The following is a 27,729-nucleotide window of genomic DNA, read 5'->3' on the forward strand; positions in this document are numbered from 1 at the left end:
AAAACAATTATTTAAATACTGACCAGTTCTTGTCACAACATTAAGAAAACTAAATTATACTACACATGGCTTGTATTATTAATATTTCTTGTAACACATATAACATTTCTTGTGACATTTTTATAAATAAAGATTTTATTCTATATTTTATTCTTTAATTTTTTTAACCACTTTGGCATTTTAATGTAATGGAAAATAAATATAGTCCCAACATAACAAGAAAACCCAAAAAGTATACGAAAAATATTTATTATCGTATAGCATAAGGATTTTTCTTGTTATTTTAGGATTATATCGATTTTCCTTTACTTTAAAATGAGTTCACAATCCTAGGTAATATTACTAAACTTTTGAATTTAGCGCCATGTATATATAGTTACGCGCCCGATCACTAGGTGATGCGCCAATCATTGTTTTATTCCTTAACACGGAAGTTTCAATGCTAGGTGGTAGTGTGCTATGGTTGTTTGTTGTTTACACCATGCGTTCCATCATCCCGTTTTGTGTTTCCACATGTAAAAAAAACAATATTTTGCTTCATAGGTTCCCAAATCCTAAAAAGCATCTTAATAGATTTCAGTTTTGGTTGCAGAAAATTAATAATCCTGAACTTTATTTAATGAAACCTGAAAAAGTTTATTCCAATAGACGAGTGTGTCATCAACATTTCGAGAATATATATTTTTCGGAAGGTTGCAAAAGATTACATACAAATGCAATTCCGACTTTAAAGTTATCAGGTAAGTTATTTATCTAAAAAATCCTACAAGTTATTCTTTCAAAATTTTCATTGAACTAAATGTTAAACATGTATTACAAAAACAGTGCTGTCACATGATATTAAAGTTTAGCCTTTTGAACAAATTGGAAAATGAAAATATTGGAAGTTTTTAGTAAAATTATGATTTTTTTTGTATTGGTATTTCAGCCCTAATTACAATACAACACTACCTACTACCAAAATTTTCAAATATATATAGATTACAGTAACTTTCATATTTTCAGGTAATGGAATAAATCTTATTTCCAATCATATGATTAATCCTGGAGAAACTGAAAAAGAGGACAAGATTGAGTTAGGTGAGTATGACTCTTCAAAGTATTTTAGTTTCATCCATTAGACTAAAAAACATTTCTCTTATAGTTATCTCCCAAGATCATTCTTATGCTCGATCAACGAGATGTATGGAGCAAGAAAACTACAGAGACTATGCAGAAAGTATGTTTCATGCACCATTATTTCCTTTTATAGAACTAAAAAAAGTTATTTTTAGATGTGGGAGTGTTAAATGACCATAACTATGCATCATGCAGCAAAGAATACAATTCTGAAGTAACTGTTGACACTACCATTCCTTTTAATGAAACTACAGGTGAGTAGTATGCAGTAGAGTGCATATAAGTATATTGTGGCTTATTCTTAACATTCTCTCTAAAAATTCAGAATGCCACAAACAAAAAGCTATAGAAAACACAACCTTAGTAAACACAATACACAATGTACACTAAACACAATAGTCAACCTATTGCAACAGAAATATGAATGCAAAGGAGAGCTTAAGGCGCAAGGCATGCATTTAACTTTTTCTATATTTTTATTCCGTAAATACTATATTTGCATTAGGAAAGAATCAATTATATATCTATTGATTTGCTCTCACTTAATACAATTTTGGGTATCAACAGATGCCAAACACCCAACATCAAAAGTTCAAATGGAACTCTTAAGTTAGTCAATCTCAGTGTAATCAAATGAACTTTTTCTGAACAAAATTGACCCAGGAAACAGACCTCGAGAAAGTTGTACAAATGTTTAATGTTATAAATGTACAACTAAGTAGAAATCATTACAATTTTTAATGATCAAATTAAACTGTATCTTTACTATATTATTAAATGATATATTTTATTTTCAGAACAAGGTCCGAAGAACGTTTTAAGACAATTTGGAATTAGAAGAAATGATCTAACGCCTAAAAAAAAGAAACTTTATACTGAAATGAGGCGATTATACAAAAAGTATAATCATACCAATATTTCAAAGTTATCTTTTAAAAAGCGATTAGCGGAATCAGAAAAATTCCAGAAAACATTTTTTCTACAAGAAAATATTGACAAACTGAACCATATGTCATCATTATTATTCAAATGTCAATTTAGAGAAGCAGATAAATCTAAAAAGCAACGTCGTTTTACTATGGATGAGAAAATAATGGCTTTAACCCTGTACAAACAAAGTGCTAGATCTTACCGCTTCCTATGTAAAATATTTATTTTACCTAGTAAAGCTACTTTAAATAGATTATTAATTAAAATTCATTTTGAACCTGGCTTAAATAACAACATTTTCCAGTCGTTGGAAAAAAAAGTTCATAAACTTGATGACACTGAAAAATTTGTGTCAGTAATTTTTGATGAAATGAGTCTAATGCCAGGATTGAATTATAATGAAAGGCAGGGTTTTATTGAGGGTTTTGAGGATTTTGTAGATGGTAGAAGTACCTACATATGTGATCATGTTCTCTTTTTTATGATTAGAGGTATTAAATCAAATATAAAAGCTCCAATAAGCTACTGTTTTTCTAGTAGAGGAGGAGCAAAATCCACCCAACTAAAAAACGCCTTAACCAGTGTGTTGCAAAATGTTATAGCTATAGGTTTGAAGCCCATAACAGTAATATGTGACCAAGTTGGTGTAAATGTAAGTGTGTTAAATTCTTTAATGAAAGACACAAAAAAGGAATACTTGGAACAAGGAAGAAGTGACAAATATGAATATGGTTTTTTTGAAGTAGGAGATTTCAAAATTTATCCAATACTGGATCCACCTCATTTGTTAAAAGGAATGAGGAATAATCTTCTAAAAAAAAATTTACAGTACATGTTTCAAAACACAAAAAAAGTTGCAAAGTGGCAACATATTAAATCATTATATGAAAATGATTGTGCTTCTGAAAATAATGAAGGCTTAAGGGCACTGCCGCACATCACAGATTTACACATTGAGGAATCAAAAATGAAGAACATGAAAGTCAAATTAGCTGCTCAAGTTTTTAGTCAACGATTTTCATCAACACTTATGTTAGCTAGTAGACTTGGTAAGTAAATTTGACAAAAACTGCTGTTGCAGTATCAGTTTATTCTATTGTTTTATTTCAGACAACAACAAGGTTATTGGGGAAGGTGCAGCAGATACTGCCAGACTTCTACTCTTCTTTGATAGATTGTTCGATTCAGTGAATGGTGGAAGAAAATCTGCAGAGCGAGGAAAAATTCTGAGATGTGGAATAAGTGATACATCTGATCATATTAGATTTTGGACAAATGAGGCTTTGCCCATGTTGCAGTCAATGGCATTTGAAAAAAAAAAGAGTACATGACCAAGCTCGTCCCCCGAGCCTCAAAAATTGGATATTTACGATTAAAAATTTAATTTCTATTTGGAATACCTTGAAAACATCTGGATTCAAATACTTGTTACCCAGACGTTTGAACCAGGATCCCATCGAAAACATATTTGGACAAGCTAGAGCTTTTGGGGCACTCTATACAAATCCCTCACCATCAAGTTTTGCTGGTATTTTTAAAACAATGATGGTGAATTCAAGCTTTAAAATTCATAAAGCATCATTTAATTGTGAAGATGACGGAAGCACAAATTGGTTTACTTCCATTTTTTTATAATAACAGGGAAAATGTTATTCCTAATGACTATGTTATGCAAGACATACCAACTATTCCCACAAATATTATCAATTTACGTGAGAAGTTGAGCAAGTTGGTAACAAATTATGTAGCAGGATTCATTTTGAAAAAAATTAAAAGTCTGTGTAAAAAATGTGAAGTTTGTAAAACTTCTTTATTTACAGGAAAAAATAATCCAGATAATGAATTAATACGAGTAAGAGAATACAATAATGGATGGGGTTACAGGTTATGTTATCCAACGGAGGGATTTGTCAATTTTTTTCACATGTTGTTACAGACAATAAATTTTTTCTTAAATACATCTCCTTCATCTAAAACCCTAGTAACTGATATAAAACAACACGTTATTAGACAAAATTTGGATATTTTTTCTTGTAAGGAGCACAAACATAATACAATAGATTTAATTATTACAATAACTACACGAACATTATTGCATAATTGGTGCAAATGTATTAATAATAAAATTCAGGGTAAAGATAGCAGACCTTATTCTGGTAATAATCCTGTTAAAAAAGAAGCTTGTCAAATGTATTTGAAGAGGAAAAAGAAAAAATTCTTAAAAAAACCAAAAGGTTCTGTTTAATGGTTTCTGTAGAGCTTCAAGTAATCAGTGGTGTACTTCAGGGTTTAATTGGTTTTTGGTTTCCTCTCCGACTTCTTCCAGGAACCCGCAGATCAGCAATTCTTCATATTAGATGATTAACGTCTTGACATTGAATATAACCAAACCATCTTAACCTATACCTACTAACCTATACTCTCTCATCTTGTCAGCAATTGTTGCTACCCCTAGACTTCCCCTAATAGACTCATCCCTAATTTTATCCTTTTTTGTCACTCCACCCATCCATCTAAGCATTCTCATTCCAAATACTCCTCTTGTCTCCTCTGTTACAGCTTTTGTTCTAAGTAGCTTTCACTATTCCCTATTAACACTACATCATCAGCATACATTAAGCACCATGGAATGTTACCCTGTAGTTTCACTGTTATTTGGTCCAGAAGTAACGAGAATAAATAAGGACTAAGCACCGAACCTTGGTGTAATCCTATTTTCACATGAAATTTATCAGTTTCTCCCATACCTGTCCCTAACACTAGTTGTTACTCCCTCATACATAAAATGTCTTTCACAATCTTTACATATTTATTGGGAATTCCTTTCTTATTGGGGCCCACCACAGAATCTCTCAAGGAACTCTATCATATGCTTTCTCAATAATTCTATTAAGTAGACCTGTTAACCAGCTTGTCCCTGTTTCTCCTAATGCTTTCCACTTTTCCAACTTACATATGTTCCAACTGCTGGTCACCATTCCTGTTACTGTCTCTGTTAACTTAACTGGTTGTCTATTAAATTCTTCATTTATTAACCTATCAACTTTTCATTATAACATGACAGACTTAAAAATTAATAGTAGAATCACTTTATTTGTCGATGATATAAGTGTTATCTGGAGTAGTTTAGATTTGCTAATTCTACAATTTTCCATAAGTAGGGATCTCGTTAATATTAAGTCTTGCCCTGACTCGAATGGGCTTTGTTTTAACACTGATAAAACTAACTATGTCGTTTAGAGTAATTTTACAACCTCTAATGCTTAACAATAGTCTAATAAATATCGCAAGTTCAATTAAGTTTTTGGGACTTTTTATTGACAATACCCTAGATTTTACTTTAAGAAAAATAAAAGATTTATTAATCCTGCTCTATTAATTTTAGAATTCATTTACTTAATTCACAAACACATTAATACTTTAATAGAAGGTGCTATTTCCAACAAGAAATGTAAATTCTGCAGTTTATTTGACATGATCAGCTTCGGACTTAACAAAAAATTCCATCAATCACAATGCCAGAAAATTGTGCAATAATATATCTGTATACATAACGGTTTATATATCTATAACGATTTATATTACATTGGCAAATGCAACAATGCTCTTTTGTAAGAATGAACTATTCAGTAGCGCAATTTTTGAACAAACTTTAGACTTTTAGTATTTTTTATGTAGATAGTACTTAAGATAATTTTAAGTTATTGTATAATTACTAAATAAAATTGCATACACTTCATGCGTTAGACAAGATATATGCTGGTTATCTTCATGGAATAAAATCAGGTATAAAAGTGATATGAAGATTCTTATCCAAAATTTTGTTTGCTATCGTGAGTATTATGTCATCATCATATAACGGGGGTCCTACGGCGATTGCCGCTTCCCGCATTTCAGCCTCCATCTTTTCCTATCTCTCCAATCTCCCTCTTCTAAGCCTCTAGATTGCATTGTTTTTGTAATTTCTCTTCTCCAGGAATTTGGCGGTCTTCCCCTTTTCCTTCTTTCTGGCGGAACATACATTAAGGCTTTCTTTGGCCACCGCTCCTCCTCCATTCTCATCACGTGACCATACCATTGTAATTGCCTTCCTTGTATTCTATCTGAAAGAGTATCTCTAATTGCTGTACGGTTTCGTATTTCCTCATTCCTGATTCTTTCCATTCTCGATACTCGACATGACCTTCTAAGATAATCCATTTCCACAACGTCTACTTTATCTCGTTCATTCTTTGTTATCGTCCAACATTCGGCACCATATGTGGTAATTGGTTCTACAATTGCTCTGTATACGCGAAGTTTGGTATGCATCTTTATTTTATTAGACCACAGTAATGAATTCAGTATTCGGATGCATTTTTTCCCTTGGGTTATTCGGTTTTGTACATCTATCTTAACTCTGCCATCTGCTGATATGATGCTTCCTAGATATTTATACTGGTTGCAGCCTTTTATGACTGCGTTTTCAAGCCTCAGATCTGTGGTATTTCCTCCAATTTTTAAACATTCTGTTTTGCTTATGTTTACAGTAAGCCCCCATTTGGCATATTCCTCAAATAATTTTCGATTCATATAATTTATATCTTCCTCGTCGGTTGCAACCACCACCTGATCATCTGCAAACAACAATGTATACAGAGTTTCTTGTCCCACTTCGATGCCCATAAATCTACATTTATTTCTCCAATTCCTCAATGCTTCTTGGACGTATATTTTAAAGAGTGTCGGTGACAAACAGCATCCTTGCTTTAGGCCTTTAGTGACTTTAAAATCATTCGAGGTTCTGGTTCCAATTTTTACACAACTAACTGCATTTTCGTACAATTTATATATCGCTCGGATATACGTCGAATCCAATCCGGATCTTTTGAGGACCTCAAACATTTTCTTTAACGGGACACTATCATATGCTTTCTCAAGGTCTATAAATACCAAATGGGTCTCTCTACTTCTTTCGACACGCTTTTCAATTATTTGTCGTAGGATAAATATATTATCAAGGCAGGATCTCCCGGTACGAAAGCCGCTTTGTTCTTCAATATCTTGTATCTGTCTTTCAACCCTCTTCTTTAATATTCTGCCGTACAACCGGCCCACAGAGCTCGTCACACTAATACCTCTATAATTGGAACAGTCTCTTTTATTCCCTCTCTTATATATGGAGCTTATATAAGATTTATTCCAATCTTTAGGGATTTCTTGGTCTCCACACATACATTTATTGAAAAGGTCTATTATTAATTCTAAAAGTGCAGTCGGCCCATATTTAACCAGCTCTATGGGAATGTCCCCAGGCTCTGCGGCTTTTCCGTTTTTAACCTCTTTTAAGGTTTCCGTCAATTCAGATAATGTTATTATAGGGATTTCCTGTCTTTCGTCTCTGTTGTCTATTAATTCCCTTATCTTTTCCCATCTGTACTCTACTCTATCCTCTTTCAGCAGTTTCGTATAATATTCTTCCCATTCATTTAACTTTATGAGAGAAATGTTGTCTTCATTTTTCTCATTTTTCCTAAACTGTTTTAATGTTTTCCAAGCTTGCGCCACTTTTGTTCCACCCATAAATCTGTCCAGTTCATCACACTTAGCCTCCCAGTTTATATTTTTCGCCTTATCCACGTCTTTTTTAACTTCTCTATTCCATTTAGCGTTTATTTCTCTGTCTTATGACAAGAAAGAAAAAAGACAGAGTATTATGTCACTAATCGTATTAAATATAAACAATAAAGTAAGAGTAACTTAAATTTTTTGCATAAAGTAAATATAATATATAAGATTTTTGGCTACTTACGTAATTAAAAATAAAAATAAAAACTAAATTGATACATGCTGCCGTGCATGTCGTAAATAACATAGCTGAGCTGTTGTCCACAACTACCGTTGACGATGGATTAAATGCTTTTAACGATACCAAAACGGACATTCGGTACATAACCACAGCCACAACAGTTGCTAACGCCAGTGTAATCTAAAAGACAATAAAAATTATACAATATTTATAAGACTTTAGTTTAAAAATGAGAGCAACAAAATTATTGCATTCAATTTAATAAAAAGTAAATACGTTAGTATGCGATTAGTATTTCAATGATGTTCTCGAGAATGTCAAAACCAAAAAACCTATGACTGCCCACATCCTAGTTCACATTTAGTGTATTTCTAATTTGTTTAATCGTAATTTACACTTAAATAATGTCACATCATATCGACCAATAAGTTGGTTACATATTATCTCCAAAATACTGGAAACACTGCTGATATAAAGAATTAATTCTGATCCTGTTAGTCAAGAATGGATATCAACTCACCAATTTGGCTTCAGAGGGAAACACTCAACTGTTAAACAAGTCCATAGAATTATTCATAATATAAATTAAGGGTTAGAAGACATACAGGTTTGCATCACGGTGTTTCTAGATGTCAGTCAAGCCTTTGACAAAGTGTGGCAGATAGGATTATGATTCAAGCTTAAAAGGGATCTCCCCATCACCTCTTTCAAATTATTAAGATCTTTTCTAAGCGACAGAGAGTTATCTACCACAAGGAAGTCCACCCCTATATGTACTATACACAACAGATGTCCATTTAGGAATTCACCTAGACAGAGGACTAACCAGAAAAGAACACATAACCAAAAAACGCAAACAAATTGATTTGAAAGTAAAAGATATTTACTGGCTAATCGGTAGAAAGTCCAAAGTATCATTAGAAAACTAACTTCTTATTTATAAATAGTCATAAAACCCACCTGGACATATGGGGCGGAACTATGGGGATGCGTAAGCAAGTCGAACATCTCTATAACACAAAGAAGTCAATCCAAAATACATGATAACAGATGCACCATGGTATGTCTCCAATCAAAAACTACACAAAGACCTAAAAATAGATTATGTTAAAGACCGCCATTCAAAGACAAAACACAAAACACCTTAATAAATTAGAAACCCACACAAACTTGCTATTACTACAGGCCCATAACAGGAGACTCAAGAGAAATTGGCCAGCAGGTCTAAAAATGGTTGAAGAGGATTTGTCCATGGAGAAGGTCTTATCACGTCAAACATGAACAGTAATGTGCTCTAAAGTCAAGACATTAGCCTATAGGATAACACTGTATTCTAATTACTAATTTAGATATAAACTTAAGAAATAATTACACTTCTACTATCAATTTTTGTCTTCAAAAATCTTCTATCCGTCTATCAAACAACCCAAATATTGTCTTCACTTGCACCAATGGGTAAGCACGACTCAATCTTATCCGGCTATTAGAAACCCAGAGCAATACGTGTTTTCGCGTGAATCTAATCCCGACCAGTTATTTGGAAAGTATTATAGACAAACACTAATATATTTCCTGCAGTGAATTAAATAAACGTTTAACAATTATTAAAAGTTGAAAAATTAAGTTTACATAAAGCACTTATAACGAAATTCCAAGTAATAGTTGTGTAGTTCATGGAAAAAGTTTTAGCAGAACGTTGTTTAAATATTTATATAATAATTTGTTGCTTTTTTTATTTTAAAATTTATACTTTTAATAATTCCTTAAACAATTTAAATGTTATTTAAATTGTTTATTCTAGATAACTTTTTCTAGCTGAGAGTTGCAACTCTCAACATCGGAAGCATGACAGCTAAAGAGAGGTCTTGGAGATGGATGCAAGTTAATATATAGTAGTTCGAACAGTCACAGCAGAAATGAACTAGGTATTATTTTGAACATCTTGTAAGGGTACCCAAAAGAAGTGATAGAATAATGAGAATAACTGAATACAGGCAATACCAACGTTAACATTATATGTGATGATTGTATACAGATAAAGGAACATTCAGGACTGTAAGAACTATATAGGGATAATAAAGTTAATTGGGATAGGACAATGAAAATTTGGGAGAGAGCTGTAGGGCGAAGGTTAAGGAGAGATAGGAGAAGAACAGTTTGGGTTTATGCCAGGAAGGAGGATAACGGATGCCTTGTTTGCGTTGAAACATTTGATAGAGAAATACAGCGAGAAGAAAAGAGAGCTACATTTGATATTTATGGACATTGAGAAGGCATACGACACTGTTCCTAGACAAGAGCTATGGAAGTGTATGAAGGAGAAATGAGTTCCTGAGAAGTACGTAAGGCTCGTGAAGGATATGTATGAGGGAGCGTACACCAAAGTAAGGACTGCTGTCGGATTGACCGCAAATTTTTCAGTGACGGTTGGTTTGCATCAAGGCTCTTCACTGAGTTCTTACCTGTTTAATCTTGTTATGTATGTACTGACAGAGAAAGTAAGGGACGGGGCTCCTTGGTCAATGCTTTTTGCTGATGATATCGTGTTAGTAGAGGAGACCAAAGAAATGTTAAACGAGAAGTTGGAGTGTTGGAGAAAGGCTATTGAAGAGGGTGGACTTCAGGTTAGCTGGTCGAAAGCGGAGTATATGTGGTTGGGAGGAGGAGGAATGGTTGGGGACGTAGAATTGCATCGAGAAAAGCTAGGACGATTAGGAGAATTTACCTTGTTGGTATAAAATATATAGGTTTTTGTTGTATGTCTAAACTACTTAAAAACTTATCAAATAGCTGGTCGGTTCAGAGTGCCCAATAGGGAACTTTTTCTGTTTACTTCTCTGGGTTAGTAGATAACAAACAAGGGTCTAGCGACCGAGTATGGGTTCAATAACCATCTTACAGTTATACTATACAAGAACAACTAAGACATGTTAACCGTGGTGGGAAAGTTCTCAACCCCGACACGGTGTGCCCTAATAGAGAACATCCTATGTGCATATAAGACAGGGCGATAGAAATGCATAACCAAATAAAAACCCCCAGATCAACTAAAAGCATGACATATGAGTCATGTTTGTAGTCACCCCACATTTCTGGTCCCACCACACTCTTGTATATCTTTCCTTTTAACCCTTTCCCAATTTTTCGATCTAGTGTCCCATTTTCCGATATGTAGGAGCCAAGGTATTTAAATTCTCCTCGTTTTAGCTTTTCTCCAAACAATTCTACAATGTAATCTCGTTACTGTAAATTTGTTGATTGAACACACTGTCATATATACACATACCCACACACCCCATAAACACTTCACCATGCTCAATCAGTAAATCATAGGCAGCCGCACCATAACAGCAAATTATGGGTGAAAAAGTGTTGTCTTAAGAGATGCCACAGAAAACTCGCGAACCCTGGCTGATTATAGCCCTAGCATTGATACTTCTAAGTCTAAAAATAAAAACATAAACGGAACTAATGATTAAAAAAAGTCTTGAAGATCTCTGACAAGTCTGACAGTTACACCATTAAACGAAGATCACCCATTATCAACAATACGGGATAGTTTGAACTATATATCACCAATCATTATACAAAAACTCTTGTACCGGAATGTAAGTAGTATTTTGTTTATTTCTAATTTATTACAATTTAACAGATTTTTTCTCTTACCAATTTGTGGGTTGTTACTTTGTCTGCTAAAGCAATTTTATGCATATTAATAAACACAGACATGTAATATTGGCATAATTACTATAACTTTTCTGATCTATATCTTTATAAGACAGCACCCTAATATGGGCTTTTTATAATTTCAGCATTTAATTTACTTTGTACCACTGACCTGATGATGCTTTGCAAATTTTAGAAAGCGAAACCGATCGTCTTGGGTAGTAAAATTAAATTGATTGTGAGTAAGTCTAATTTATTTCTTTTACCTCTTTTTTAAAATGGACTCACACAAGCAACATATTCATTATTTAAACATGATTAGTTAATATCAAGTTTTATTTGTCTCAGCCAAACAAATTTTTCATATTTGCAATTAAGATAAGACGCTCTCATACCTGAGGGACTGAACTAGACGAAGCCTTGTGCAATTGGCTCCCCAAAGTAGGAGTTTCATTGTTACACATTGGTCCCAGCTGTCAGAGGGTAGTTATATTGTTAGAATTTATGCATTTAATAATTTATCTTGCAATATTCAAGATAAATCAACATGATACTTTTTAACTTTAACACACGATGCTTTTAAGCAGATTAATATATGCGTAGATAATCAAGCAGCGCAGATAATCAAGGTGCTAAGATAGTCTCTAGGTTAGTGTGGAAATGCTGAGAAGAACTCGATAGACTGGCGGATCATAATAGTGTCATACTGGTAGGGATTCCAGGTCATAGAGAAATACACGACAACGAAACAGCTACGTTAAAAGCTGTTCAAAGAGTCTTTAAAAAAAGCAAGGACCCGAACATAACATAACTCCCACTGGGAATGTATACCATGTCAAGCTCATAGCAAAATGTATTTGGAAAGAATATGCGACAATTGCGGAAAGCAAGCAGGATCAGCTAAAAATCATAACACGCCTCCTTACTGGACATACGCTAGGCAAGGAACACCTGCATACAATGGGATTGTTTCATGAAGACTGTAGTGGGAATCATGAATAAATAGAAGATGTAAAATAAAAGCCAATTGCATAACGCCTAATAAAGTCCAAGAAATCTGTATTACGACGAACAGATCGACGATTTGGAATTTTACATATTATTAATAAGAGTGTTACGCTAATCTTGTTGTAGTCTATGGAAATCAATAAATAAAAAATTGTTTTACCTTAAATCTGTTCACCATCCACTAATAAATAGTAAACACATATTGAAATATTTAGAAAAGCAGCAAAATCTAGTTTGAATTTATTGATTAATATTGTAATTAATTTATTAGAAATCAATAAATTGTTTCGGGTAATTTATTTATTTAAAATATAAATTCAATTAGATTGCGACAATAACACGCCCAAAGCTAAAAAATTTGCTTACTAAAAGTAGAACGACAGAGAAGCTCAATATCGTCATGGGGACCCTTAATTTCCAAAACGGCACACGCGGTTCCATTGTATTTGTAACGACATTAACTTCTTTTTGTTTGACATGAGCTAAGCGCGCTAAATACTGAGGTCGTGGATGTTCTTCCTGTATATCAAAACCTGAGACGTCCCATCTATGTGTTATTTCTGCCGAATATCTTTTCCACATTTCCAAAAATAAAGTCGCTACAACAGAAATATGTGATCAAAATTTATATTTAAAGTTAGAGTTAAGTCAGGTTGTGCTAATTAGTTTATCCGACACAGTGACAAAAAAAAGGAATGCTATCACTCCTTAAAATTCTTACGATACTGTAGTTCTAATAAAATTTGTGAACCTTTACAGCTTGTAAGTGCCTATTATTATAAATGGGAGTATGTTTTACACTCATCCTCTCTTTTTATCAAATATTTGGTTTTTAATGCTATTTTTCAAGTCCTTCATTTGAATTCTTCAGCACAAGTAAGGCTAAATATCTGGGGTTGGCTTTGAATCCCACTATCATTTGGTGTTACTTGGAATACTCTATTAATAATACTAGACAACTATTCTGGAACAACAGTATAACTGGCGGTTGAAACCAGAGGCCACCTTTTGATTGGTTGTGTAAAGAGATTTCCTATTCTCCTTGTAAATTTTGAATGTATCTACTGACCATCATCAAATCTCGAAAGCTACAATACTGCGGACACATTATGCGAAATGAATCCAGATATTCCCTCCTACAAGCCATCCTCTGCAACAAAAAACGTTTGGAAAACGAGGTCCAGTAAGAAGAAGAATATCCTGATTAAAGAATATCAGAACCTGGTTCAACAAAACATCTGTGCACCCATTCCGCGCTGCTGCAGATAAGAAGCTTCCAATAAGGTCACCAATTTCAACATTCGTCACGGCAAATCAAGGAGAAGAACCTATAAATGATATATTTCAGAGGCTTAAGCTAAGCCATAGGCGTATATATTAATACAAACCGAACATACTGGCTGCGCGTATTGACGACAAAACCTCTTGTTGTTGTTCGATGTGTCTCTTTGTAGCGCATTGAAACTCATAACTCTCTCCCTCACCCCCACCAAAAGCGACGCTGCTATATTTACTTGATGTAAGGCGGAGACACAACAAACAACGAACAAAAAAAAGATGGTGTCGTCAATTAGCTCTACAGACTGCTCAGTATATGTTAATATATACAGTTTAAGAGGAGTGCACCCACTGATTCGGTCAGTACAGAGCGGACGGTCGGTAGGAACCGCTCTTGTATTAGGACAGTATTCCGGGTGAAGTAAATTGTACAGTTCAGGGTAGTTATGCACCAACATAATTAGTTTACAGACATTCACCATTATCAATCACTTAAACAATTCAACTGAAACGGCAGAACATCCGTACCGATCAATGTGCGCTCGACCAAAACAGCTGATGAGTCATTGGTACGTCGAGTCGGGATGTCATAAAAATCTTTCTTTCGGACTTTTCGAGAACCTTCGGAAAGTGTGAATCGTCCTATTCCGACCGTGACGTCCAAGTGCGCTCATAACAAGGGAAATCAATGCTAATGTTTTTTGAAAAATTTCGTGCAAGCTATAGAGTAAATGCAAATTAGATCGGGATGCAGATTACCTGCGATATAACATCCATATGAAATAACTCAATCAGATATTCGTGCCCTTTTATAATATCAATATTGGAAAAACACCTGTAAACTAAGAATTATTAACAATCTTTACTGAAATCAAACATCTTCTATTCATATAGAGAGAATCAGATGATATAAAAATCAAACGTGGGGTCCGACAGGGATGTATACTATCACTCCTGATGTTCAACATATACTCTGAGGAAATCTGTCAAAAAGCAATAGATGATGTTAAAGCCGGAATTCGAATTAACGGAGAATGTATTAATAATATCAGATACGTGGACGATACGGTGGTATTAGCTGACTGATATAAAGCCCTCTAGGAGTTAATATATAGGGTCACATAAGTAAGTAAGAGATATGGACTTTCACTAAACATTAACAAATAAAATGTATGATCATCTCTAAGAAGGAACAGCAAAATCAAATGTAGGCTAAAGCAAGATCTGCATTTCAAAAAATGGCTCAGCTATTCAAATGTCATGATTTATCAATACCCATTCAAACACGCTACCTGCAAGAAAATTTATCGAAATGTGGCTTTATCGTCGAATCCCAAAGATATCTTATATCGACCACGTTACTAATCAGGATGATTTATTAAGAATACAAAAAGATAAAGCGCTATTAACCACAATAAAATCAGCCAAAATCTAATAACCCGGTCACATAATGAGGAACAGCAAATATATGGATTGCTGCAACTAATTTTACAGGGAAAAGTAGAAGGAAAACGAGACCCAGGAAGACGAAGGATCTCCTGGCTTAAGAATCTACGTACATGGTTCAATACAAAAACCACAAAATAATACAAAGTACAGATTGCCATGATGGTCGCCAACATCCGAAACGAATAGTTACTACAATAAAGAAAAAGAGTGTGGTGATTTCGCAGAGTTGCACCTTGCCATTAAATTAACGATTCTCTGAAGAACAAATTATTGACCAACAGCTGCGGGTGGAAGTTCATACATAACAGAGTACTCTTTTGTACTGAAGATATTTAATCCCGAAGACGGAGGAACTAGTAATTAGTTAAATTCATAAAGATACAGACGGCAAAAGTAAAACACTGCACTAAACACTTATTATAAGTATCTTGATTATAGGAAATATACATACTTCAGCTACTGGTCATAGTATGCTCAATTACAAAAAAAGTTGGAAAACAGAGCCCAGTTGTGGTACGGGCATGTACAAACAATACCAGAGCATATGTGGCCAAAAAGAATATTGGACTGGGACCCGCTGGGAAGAAGACAGAGACGAAGAAAGGAAAAACATACATAGGAAATGCTATGTATGTTTTTATAGATAGAGACCCCCAGAGCAGATGACTGGGTAAATATAGAGCTGTGAAGGACAAAAACGGCGAACTCATAATAAGAAAAAGCCGAAGAAGAAAGAAAAGAATAACTACTGATCATGAAAATTGGAATTGAAGAAATTCGAGTGATGATCCGACAGGGAAGATAAATCCAGATTAGACCGTAGGGCTTTCCAGGTCATCATCAATAGAAACCCTCAAGAACTAAAATACGTTTCAAATAATGGCAGATGCCTAAGAGTGCTCTTATTGTGAAGAACAATAAAGATAGGCATATGGAACGTTAGAACAATGTACGAAGCGAGAAAAATCTATATTGCCATTCAAAAAATGGAAATACTATTGATTAGAATTAAGGGAAAAGCGAAATACGCTAGACAAATACAGGCCACTAAGTTACCGGAGGTCACAGAATTGGCTGCTAAGGAAATCTTAAGAACGAATATATAAACCGTATGGTCCTGATTCTGAATAATAAAATTGTCAACTGTGTGAAGCACTTCATGTGAAGTATATCCTCATAGAACCGAGAGTTCCTAGCACTCTGCAGTTTAAGCCTCCATGAAACAGTCCAGTTGTATGCAAGTGTCTCTGACTGATACACGTCCATTAAAGAAGCCTGATATGGCTCTGAACTGATTTTTAACTCTGAACTCTGAACACTTTTAACAGATGCTCATTCAATACACGTTTTGCCATGTACTTGACCGGTGTACCTTCCCAGTAAGAGTTGTTCGGATCCTGGGTTCTTTTCCGGTTGCGAACGGTGCTTTTTGGCCTTTCTACGGCTCTGGTCCGAAGTATTTTGTAGCTGATCCTCTTCTGATGATCTTAAACCCTTCCAATATGGCACTGTTATGTCCCGCAACTCTCTCGAGTTTTCATCATTTCCACACTAGCCTAGTTCGAAAGCGCTCATGTCAATTTCTCTTGCGCAATGCAAGATATACCGTTTGATTTATACTGATCTGGTAAATTCTTATTAAATACTAATCAACATATTTCACCACAATAAATCGAATAATTTTGACAGTTCTAGAAAAACATTGAAAATAATGAACTACTGACAGTATCTGGACATTCTTCTTATCACTGTACACACAGTCACAGGTATACAATAACAAAATTAATGGTACATTGCATTCGGGGTTTATAGGCCGCGGTCTGGAATTATTCCTTCCAAAAGTTTGGACTATAACTGCGGCACATATTATCAAAGGCGATGCGAAAAAATATGTATGGCCTCCTGTTGTACACGCCACTTGCTGATGGTTTTCCTCGAGTATCTGCGCTATTTGTAACCATCGTGTCCCTCCGGGATCTGTCGGTTGCTCTACATAAGTATTGGATTTTTCGCTGCGTCGGGGAAAAGATTTTGTATTCCGTAGTATTGTAATGTATATTGCTAGTAGATCGGTTTGCACGAAAGCCTGCTTGGTTACATCTTTGTCTTTTGTCTAGTTGCGGCTTCAATCTGTTCATTATGATCTTTGACATTATTTTACAAGTGGTACTCAAGAGTAATATTTCGTCATTTCGTGGATATTCTTAAATCGCCCATTTAAAAAAAATATTCTTACTATTACACCAATGTTTTATTTTTGAAGTGAATACTTCTTATGCATGACCGAGCATTATATACATATGCAATATACATAATATACACTTATTACTATGTTCATCGGCTTATATGTATGCATACTATTTTTTAGAATATAATGACATAATATCAAAATAAAGTAATTAAACATAAGTAAGTATAAGATAATAATGATAATGGATAAAATATAAAATGATGAAAAAATAAAATTAAAATAAGATAAAATAAAAAAAAAATTAAATAAAAAACATAAAATAAAATTAAATAAGATTAAATAAAATTAAAATAAAATGAATAAAATAAATGATTATTATTAGGTATAAGGATTTTTTAAATTTTAAAGAACTTAAATGTGTGGTGTTACTTTAAAAAAATATTAAAAATTCAGTAATAAGCAGACATAAAATTTCCCACATATAGTAATAACGCGCTATAAGAAGAACACATTTTTCTTTGATTAGTGGCTGTAGTGTATCTGGAGCTACACAATTCTTGTTTCCTTATTTTTTCATCCCAACGGTTTGGTTTACATGTTTAATCCTTAAAGTTTTTCCATATTTGCTCCACATGAATCGTTGTTAATAGATTTATTTTCAGTCATCGGTTCTTGTTTTTTTTTTCTTGAATAAGAGCGTCGTCATTGTATCTTTTTCTTCTGTTTGACTTTAGGGTTTTGCCTCTGGTTAGCTTCATATTTATTTTGGCACTGACTAACGTATGGTCTGACACCGTATCTGCTCCTCGTACACTTTTAAATTTCTTTACCAGCTTTTTCGTTTTGGATAAGTATGGTTTCCTCCCGGAGAGCTCCATGGTTATGTTCAGGAAAAAATAATTCCAAACCACGTCCTATATACCCCAGATACAATGTATCCTAAAAAAGAAGATCTCGAAAGCCTCTGATAATTAAATTAAGTTTATAGTTTTATTGTTATTAATAAATAAATTAAATGAACTTACCCCAAACTGACATAAATATTGCAAAAAATACAGTTGTCGGATTGTCAAATAGATATGTTATTCTTGAATGGACACACGATTCAGATATCTTCCAATAATCACACCATACATCACATTGAGGACACATTTTTTCTTTAATTTTTTCGTGACAAATATCTTCACTAAAATAACAAAAATTAAAATGTATTCTTTTAACATATTTACATTACTGTATTCTATTACTATTATAGAAACATAACCCAAAAGCAATTAGCTAAATGACTCCCCTGTTGTTTAAATTTAAACAAACGAGATATTAAAAATTTTCACACTTGATTTAGGACATAAAATTACTTTCACGGCTTAATATCTAGATTCACATTATGCCTATTATTATATTAGACCATTTAGAACATTATGTTTATATCGGCGAAAATGCTTAAGTTGTGCCTCTATTCACGATATGCTATTCAGATATAAAAATCTAGTCACCTAACTCAATACTGTTGCTGAACATAACTACCATTTGACTGTAATGCTACTTGATTTTCTGACTTTATAGGCAGTAGATAGAACTAGTATATAGAATGGATAGATGACGTAGTGTATAGAATTATTTCTTCCTGAAGTTTCGTCTGCAACTGCAGCAGACATTCAAGGCGATGCGGCAACGATCGTGATTATAATTGAAGAGTTTAAAATCGAGTTTAATACAAGTAAGGGATTTTCCTGTTCAGATCGACATTAGCGTGGTTAAAAGTAAATCGTCATCTATATAATGCTATAAGGCATATCATAATACGGTGAGTTTTAAAATACATGTTTCTTAGTCAATATCCCAATCCATACATATAAGTTATCATTTCACATTTAGTTTATTTTTACCTGATTTATTCCGATTATAACTGAAATTTTTCAGCGCCATTCCGTTAATTAAAAAAAAAACATTTTAAGTTCCAGTGGTGTAGCGAATATTTTTCTACAGGTGTAATCATGACCGATAATAATTTATGTGCAAAATGTAGGTCGGTCTTCAGGAAAAATGATAAAATTATCATCTGCGATAATTGTCATTGTGTATTCTACGGTAATTGTACTGAGTTAGTGCCTTCAGAGTTTAGAACAGTAGTGATTCCTTGTTATGTAATGGATCTGCATTGTACTTAAAAATATAATATTGTTGTTAAGATGGATTGAACCAATGTCAGATGAAATGGAAGAATAAGCAGAATTTCAAGAAAATACTAATAATATTTTGACTGCATCCTTTGTGATATGTATTTGTAAAGTGCGCGAAGGAAATATATGAGCATCAAATTTAATGCTTTATTACGTAGAGATGTCTAAATCTCAAGCACTAAAAATAAAAATAGATGAATATAGGAAAACAAAATTGGATATTTTGGAGTAAGTCAGTATCAGTACCACTTCAGAAAAAATTCTAAGCGGTTAGGGTAGGAGGGTTTAATCCGAATAAATCGCGACCGATGTAAATAATTTCGTCCAAAAGCAAAGCACCATCAGTTACGAAACGTATGTAGTAGACGACAGGAAAAAATAATTTCAAACCACGGTCTTACCACATGCTTATAAATAATCCCATTCGAAATTGCAATATACCTCATTGGTTCTTTAGGATAAGTATTAAACTTTGAATCGTCTGTACGATATACAACATCGAAATGTACCATTCTAAAAGACACTTTCAGTTTTGAAAACACAAAAAGTTGCAGGATGCTAGTTGGCAGTGAACTGAAAATGGCGGAGTTGGGAAATCTTATGTTTTGCCAAAAACGGTTGCACAAGATTCGATGAAGATCTAATTATTATCGTGATGAAGAAATCAGTCGAGGCTTGCCTAAATACCGCCACGCATTATTTTAAGAACTTAAATATAAAATTATTTGTTGCATGTCCGACCTCTTCAAGCATATTCATCTTGCACAACAGCTTCATAATAAAAAAATATAATAATTTAACGCAAGTTTAAATTGCGAAAGGTGTTTTGTTTCGGAATCATCACCGTAAACCCACGACTCGTCACTGCTAATGATCTTTTTTATCATTACTTGACTGATTACTCAATAGTTTTATTCTGATATTAACTATCTTGTCACCCCACCCTTCAAGACTCTAGCAAGAAAAAGGGGAGACATAGGGATACACAGTGTGTCAATTTTAAAACTTACAATGGGCTACACATTACGAACAAAAGATGATATCGAAAAATGCTTGAAACCGTTTTTACTATAGTAAGGGGGAACTAAAATGATATGAGAGAGAACTCACCCCCATCAACCCTCTAGGCCCACCCACCACAACCAAAAAAGTTAAATTGCAAACCCCTACTTGTGATACATCATTGAAAAGCTTATAAAAAATACTATCCATTGGTATAGATAACAATTATAAAGGGCGAAGCAATAATTGTAAAACTTTGGCATAAATGGAAAATTTAATGAGGTTTTTGTTGAACTACAAATTTGTTAAAAATGTCAATTAAGTAAATGTTCAAAGTGGGTTCCGTTGTTTTGTAAACAATCATACAGCCTATTTTCAAATTCTGCACGAACTTTGGCAAATGTTGTTCTAGTAATAGCGCGACATGCTTGCGTAATTCCTTCTCGCAATTCCCAAAGTGACGCAGGTTGAGTTTTATAAACAACTGACTTGAGATAACCCCACAGAAAAAAGCCAGGTGGCGGTAAGTCTGGTGACCTCGGTGGCCACTCAATAGGACCTCTGCTTCCAATCCATTTGTTCGGATAATTAGTATCCAACCAGTGCCTAACTGGAGCTGCATAGTGAGGACGTGCTCCATCTAGTTGGAAGTGCAGCAAATCTTCGTCTAGAGCTAGGTTGCCTTGATCGTCCCTTTGGTTCTCTAATTCATGCACAATTAAAGGTTCGATGGTGTTTTCCAGCATATCGAGATAAATGTCGCCACTTAAATTGCCTGGTATGAACAAGGGGCCAATCATAGCCTAGCCTAATATTCCTCCCTAAATATTCAGTTTTTCAGGATATTGAGTGTGACCTTCTCTGAATCTATGCGGGTTCGCATCGTTCCAGTACCGATAGTTTTGCTTATTTACATTACCATTCAGCATAAAAGTACATTCATCAGTGAAACAAATATTTTTAAACATTCTCGGCTCAACGCGAATTCTTTCAGTTATGAGTTCACTAAACTCAATTTGTCGGTCTGGATCATCATCGCCTAGTTCTTGAAGAATTTGTGTTTTGTACGGGTTAAACTTATGTAACTTCAACACCTTTCTAACCGACTCATGTGAAAGTCTTGTCATTGCTTGACATACTTGACGTGTTGATGCAGTAGGCTCTATTGCAAAATTTCCAAGGACCTCAATTCGGTATGCTTCATTCAGTAATCTTGGGGCATACCTCTTTTTATTTTGCAATGATCCCGTTTCTCTAAACTTTTCAACTAAATCGCGGACGTACACGTGACTTACATTTTTGTCCGGATGCCTTTCATAAAATATTTGAGCTGTTCGTAAATAACACTGGTTCTAGGAGGCAAATATGAAAATGATCTCCACGCCTTCAGGTATACTGGAAACCATCGTGACAACTACAGCTGAATGACAGTACCGATCCTACAAATGATGAAAACTAATGACATTTAAAATTCTCAAATAAGCCAAACATTATTGAATCTGAGAGAACCCAAAAAACAAATGTTTTCAACTTGTTATGAAAAAACCGTAAATTAAGTTTATATTATGTATAATTATTAAACAATAATTATACAGGGTCATCAACAGAATTAACAAAAGCTTCATTAAATTTTCCATTTAAGCCAAAGTTTTACAATTATTGCTTCACCCTGTATAATTAATATTTATATCATTGGATAGCATTTTTTATAGTCATTTCAATGATACATCACAAGTAGGGGTTTGCAATTTAAACTTTTTTGGTTGTGGTGGGTGGGGCCTGGGGGTTGATGGGGGTGAGTTCCCTTTCATGTCATTTTAGTTTCCCCTTACTAACCAAGAAACGGTTTCAGCATATTTCGATATCAGCTTTTGTTCGTGAGATATAGCCCATTATAAGTTTTAAAATTGACACACTGTATCGAGCTAGCTAAACTCTGTCAAGCAGAGGAATATGTAGTAGTTTTTTTGACTGAAATCAGATGTAAGAATGGGCGCCAGTCCATTCCAAGGGACTACCCCTCGAATAAGAATATTTTACTTTCGGAACAGATAGAATGAACCTATAAAATAAACCTTAAAGTTAATCAAATATGTATTGACTCGTCGCATAAACAAAAAAATACATAAATAAACAGAATCACGGAATCGTAAAAGTCCTGACTAAAAAAATATTAAATAAAAATACACCAATTTTACAAACACTGTACTAAAATTTGTCAATAACTTAAGGTCCTCATAACAAAAATATAAATTAACAACCTGTACAAGATGATACTACCTAAAGTTATTTTTTTATACAAAATTATGATCAGATTCATCAATAACATTTAGACCAGAGAACATGGGATTTTCTCGTGACATTCGTTTGGCTATGTATGGCTAACAACACTATGTAATAAACAAAATATTCAAACGATTATACTCACTTTTTTAGTTATAAACAATATGTAAAAAATGTAAGATCGCTATTAGATTTTAAATATTAAAGGTAAAGACCGCTAAATTATATGGAAAAGTGACACAATTTTACTGAAAAAGCATAGAAAATCCTTTAAAATGAAAGTTATTTTTGTAGTTTTGTTGCCTAATTACTGCAAAAATAGCTTCAAAAGTTAATTTTTTGAAAATTGTTAAAAACTTTTCTAAAAAATGCACAAAAAACTTTGATTTTGCATGAAAATCTGACAAATTCCACAAATATTCAGCTTTAAAAATTTCAAGAAGTTTCATTAACAGTTATTGCAAAATTGAAATTGTTTATCCCAGAAAGCTTCTATCTGCAACGTTAATATGCGTAAACTATTAAGCATACATAAATTGTGAACGAACCGAATTGAAGAGAAAGATTTATTTTATCAAATTAGATCATTTATCGAATTAAAAATTTACGTTACATTTTGAAAATAGGTTTGCAAAAGTACTGTAATTTTAAGCTTATAAACAATAATTAAACTAACACGAAGGAAATTATTTTTCTTTGTCTTCGCTATTTTGGCATTTTTACTCGAATTCCAAAAAAAAACATATCTTATGACCCCTAAAACCCGAGTTAGCCTTTTTTTCAAAAATTCAACGGGATGTTGTTTATAACCAATAAGCAATTAAAATGGAACCATTTGAAGGATTAAAGTTCAAGTTTAGACAAAACAATTTAAAAACTTTTCTTTAAAAATGAGTCGTTCATGATGCGCCAAAGATAAAGAGTTTAAAATAGAATCGATTTTACAATTTCAAAAACTGAATTCATAAATTCAAATTTATAAAAGTCGCAATATCTTCAGTTCCAATCAACGAAAATTAATGTTAAATCAACTTAAATTAATTAATTCATTTAAGGTACCTCGTAGCATAGATCACAAAAATGCAGAAAAGGTTATGAAAAAATAAGCAACTTAACTATTTATGTATTATAGTTATATATAAAATCTTTTAACAATAGATTTTACAAAAATCCATTTTTTATTTGAAAATAAAAATCTATAGGTGTTAATTATTTTTCTTGAATTCTGCTTATTATTTTTACAATTACTTTTTCTCAAAAACATTACAAATATATTTTACAAAGTTTATAACAATTAAGTTGTTTAAAATATATTTGTAATGTTTTTCAGTCAAAAAACAAATAATAATAAAAATCATAAGCATAATTCAAGAAAAATTAACACGTCTAGATTTGATTTGCAAATAAAATCTTTATTTTTTGAAAAAAAAAAAATTTTTTTTAAAGGATACTATTTATAACTATAATACATAAATATTTAAGTTACCTATCTTTTCATAACCCTTTCTACTACTAATAAGAGAAAAATAAAATTTTGCAAAATAAATATTTATTTTAAATTGTTTAAACAAATTACTCAGTTAAATAAAGAATTCACAAATTAACTAATTAAATTTTTATAATCTATGCACCGAGGTATTTCAAATTAAAAAAAAAACCTTTTTCGTTTATTAGAACCAGAGATATTTTGACTTTTATTTTGAACTTATGAATTCAGTTTTTGAAATAGTAAAATCGAAAAACAAAAAACACTGCTAACTCGGGTTTTAAGTATCGTAGTACATTGAATTTTTTTTTTAAATTCGTGTAAACATGTTGACATCTTCAATAAAAAAATTAACTTCCTATATATTGATGCGTCTTAGTTATTTTAAATGTTTATAAGCTTTAAATCACAGTATTTTGTTAAACCTATTTTACAATATTTAACATAAATTATTTAATCATTAAATGATTTCATCATCATCATCATATAACGGGGGTCCTACGGCGATTGCCGATTACCGCATTTCAGCCTCCATCTTTTCATATTTCTCCAATCTCCCTCTTCTAAGCCTCTAGATTGCATTGTTTTTGTAATTTCTCTTCTCCAGGAATTTGGTGGTCTTCCCCTTTTCCTTCTTTCTGGCGGAACATACATTAAGGCTTTCTTTGGCCACCGCTCCTCCTCCATTCTCATCACGTGACCATACCATTGTAATTGCCTTCCTTGTATTCTATCTGAAAGAGTATCTCTAATTCCTGTACGGTTTCGTATTTCCTCATTAAATGATTTAATTTGATATAATAAGGCTTTCCCTTCAAATTGGTGCTTTTAGAATTGATGTAGACCTAATAGTTTAAGCATAATAACGTCGTAGATAAAAACTTTCGGGGATAAATAATTTCAATTTTTCAATAACTATTAGGTGAAACTTCTTGAAATTTTTATAGCTAAATACATGTGATATTGTCCCCGTTATCACGCAAAATTAAAGTTTTTTGTGCATTTTTAGAAGGGTTATTAAGAATTTTCAAAGACTCGACTTTTGAATTTATTTTTGTAATAATTAAGCAACCAATTAACAAAAATAACTTTTAAATAAACTTTTAATTTAAAGGATTTTTTATTCTTTTTTAGTAAATTTGTGTCACTTTTCCATATAATTTGCCGGTCTTCACCTTTAGTATTTAAAATCAAATGATGATCATACATTGTTTATGTATTGTTTATAAGCAAAAAGCTAAGTTTATTCTTTTGCACATTTTGCTTATTACATATTATTATCCCCAAATTTATCAGTAGCAGTTGTTAGATACCCATATCAACGAATGTCACGAAAAGTGCGTTTTATTTGCTAATTTCTCTGGTCCAATTGGAGAAGAGGTGTAGATGTAAGCAAGGAGGAAATGTTTTTGCGTATGGGACCGCCAAGATATATTTTACATGTATCCTAGAGGTATATATATATATATATATATATATATATATATACATATAATAACAATAATAATAATAGTAATAACCTGTGGGAGTTTTTGTCAGTTCTTCTATCAGGCGCGGCCCCCTGCGAATGGGGGATGCTCTCTGGGTATTCTTAGAACCGATACCCAGAGGGTAGCAGGGATACCTGCCGTGGAACAAAAACTGACACCTGGCAGTAGGTATAAAATGCACACCCATGAAAATGGAGTTTAATAATGTATGTTTAGGGTCGCTGCCTGGGGATCGCCAGGGCACGTCTGGAGCCGGCGCTGGACGTGGCAGCATGCGGGACGTCGGTGGCAAGGTGTTGAGGAGGCGGGCCCCTGTCATACAATCAGCTACAGCCCAACAACAAGAAGAACCACAAATGAGCCAAACAACACCACGAGCTCCACTCGCTGAAGGTGCTGCGCTGGAACATCAGCCGGCGCTCACTCAAGCGGGACGACCGAGGCAGCGCATGAAATGGACTGTGTCTATTAATGAAAACATTTTGCGTTTCTATTACAAGGTGACTAACCTCGGTCGAGAATCTGAACAGCGAATAGCAGATCAATATCGGGTAATTATAAGAAATAATCTTATCCCAGAGGCTAGACGCGATACCATCAGAAGCGAAGTCGAACGGGAGATTAATAACCAAGAGCTAGTTGTGGATCAAGTCCATAATCAAATCCCTAATGAGCAGATTCCTGAGCCCCTCATACAAGAAACTCAACCTGTTAATACGCAGCAGGACAACAACGAGTTGCACGATAGCCTGGTAAGAGAAATGGCACGTGCCGTACAAAAGTTTAATGGTACAAACCCACTTAGCAGACCAGCGCTACCAAAAATAAACTCTTGTAAGAAATTAGGTGCGCTGTTACAAATTATGAACACTGAAGTCCTACCCAATTATATCGTGGAAGCCCATACATTAGAATATTTGCATATGCTGATTTATTGTGCAGCAACAGCAACTGCTAATGTTATGGGCATTAAGATCAGAACAAGACAGGGAACGAATATCGGAAGGACCGAAAACAGAATTGCACCCTGGGAAAAAAGACTGCTGAGTAAAATTGAATTATTGCGCAGAGATATTGGACAAATTACAGAATACATTCGAGGAGTAAGAAGTCGAAAAGTAATTAAAAGAACTGAAGAAATAATTCTAAACACTCCAAGACACTCACAACATGATCCAGAAAACAACACAGCTCAACACTGCCTAGACACATTAAAACAAAAACTCTCCGTTTATTCAGGTCGCCTAAGGAGATACAAAGTTAGTAATAACCGTAAATGCGACAATATACTTTTTGAGAATGCAGAAAAGGCTTTCTATAGAAAACTTAATTCCACCGTAGAAAATCTAAATAAATTCTATCCAAGCCAAGAAGAAATTCATGAGTTTTGGGAAAACCAACTTTCGACGCCAGCTACTCATAACAAAAATGCTGGATGGATTGAAGACACGACGATCAACTGTCAACACTACAGGAATATTCCTCATGAGCCTTTCACCACTGAAGAAGTCTCGAACATTATCAAAGAGCTTCATAACTGGAAATCTCCTGGACCAGACGGAGTTCAAAACTTCTGGCTAAAGAAGTTTTGGAGTGTTCATGACCTTTTAACAGTATTGATTAATAATATTATTTCTAATTCACAGGAAATACCATCATTTCTTACTCAGGGAACCACTTATCTAATACCGAAGGATCAAAATAACACCCAAGATCCAGCCAAGTACCGCCCAATTACTTGTCTTCCAACTTTGTACAAATTGGTCACATCCTGTGTGGCTCAACGTATCTACCAACACTGTGCTCTAAACAATATCATAGAGCCTCAACAGAAAGGATGCGCTAAGGGCTCCATG

At 33.6% G+C, this 27,729-nt stretch overlaps 1 protein-coding gene across 6 annotated transcripts in view; it reads right to left on the bottom strand.

Annotated features, from left to right (window-relative positions):
• LOC140452119 (anoctamin-5-like) overlaps positions 1-27,729 on the bottom strand; it is a 127,185-nt gene that overhangs the window by 34,693 nt on the left and 64,763 nt on the right. For all 6 annotated transcript variants that reach the window (XM_072546205.1, XM_072546239.1, XM_072546231.1 and 3 more), the window contains 3 exons: positions 18,455-18,615; positions 12,878-13,110; positions 7,841-8,017 (listed from right to left, as the gene is read on the bottom strand). In XM_072546205.1, coding sequence (XP_072402306.1) covers positions 7,841-8,017; positions 12,878-13,110; positions 18,455-18,615 — 571 coding nt within the window. The remainder of the gene's footprint in view (positions 1-7,840; positions 8,018-12,877; positions 13,111-18,454; positions 18,616-27,729) is intronic.

This window comes from Diabrotica undecimpunctata, chromosome 1, assembly GCF_040954645.1.
Source record: "Diabrotica undecimpunctata isolate CICGRU chromosome 1, icDiaUnde3, whole genome shotgun sequence".
In the NCBI taxonomy this organism is placed as follows: Eukaryota; Metazoa; Arthropoda; class Insecta; order Coleoptera; family Chrysomelidae; genus Diabrotica; species Diabrotica undecimpunctata.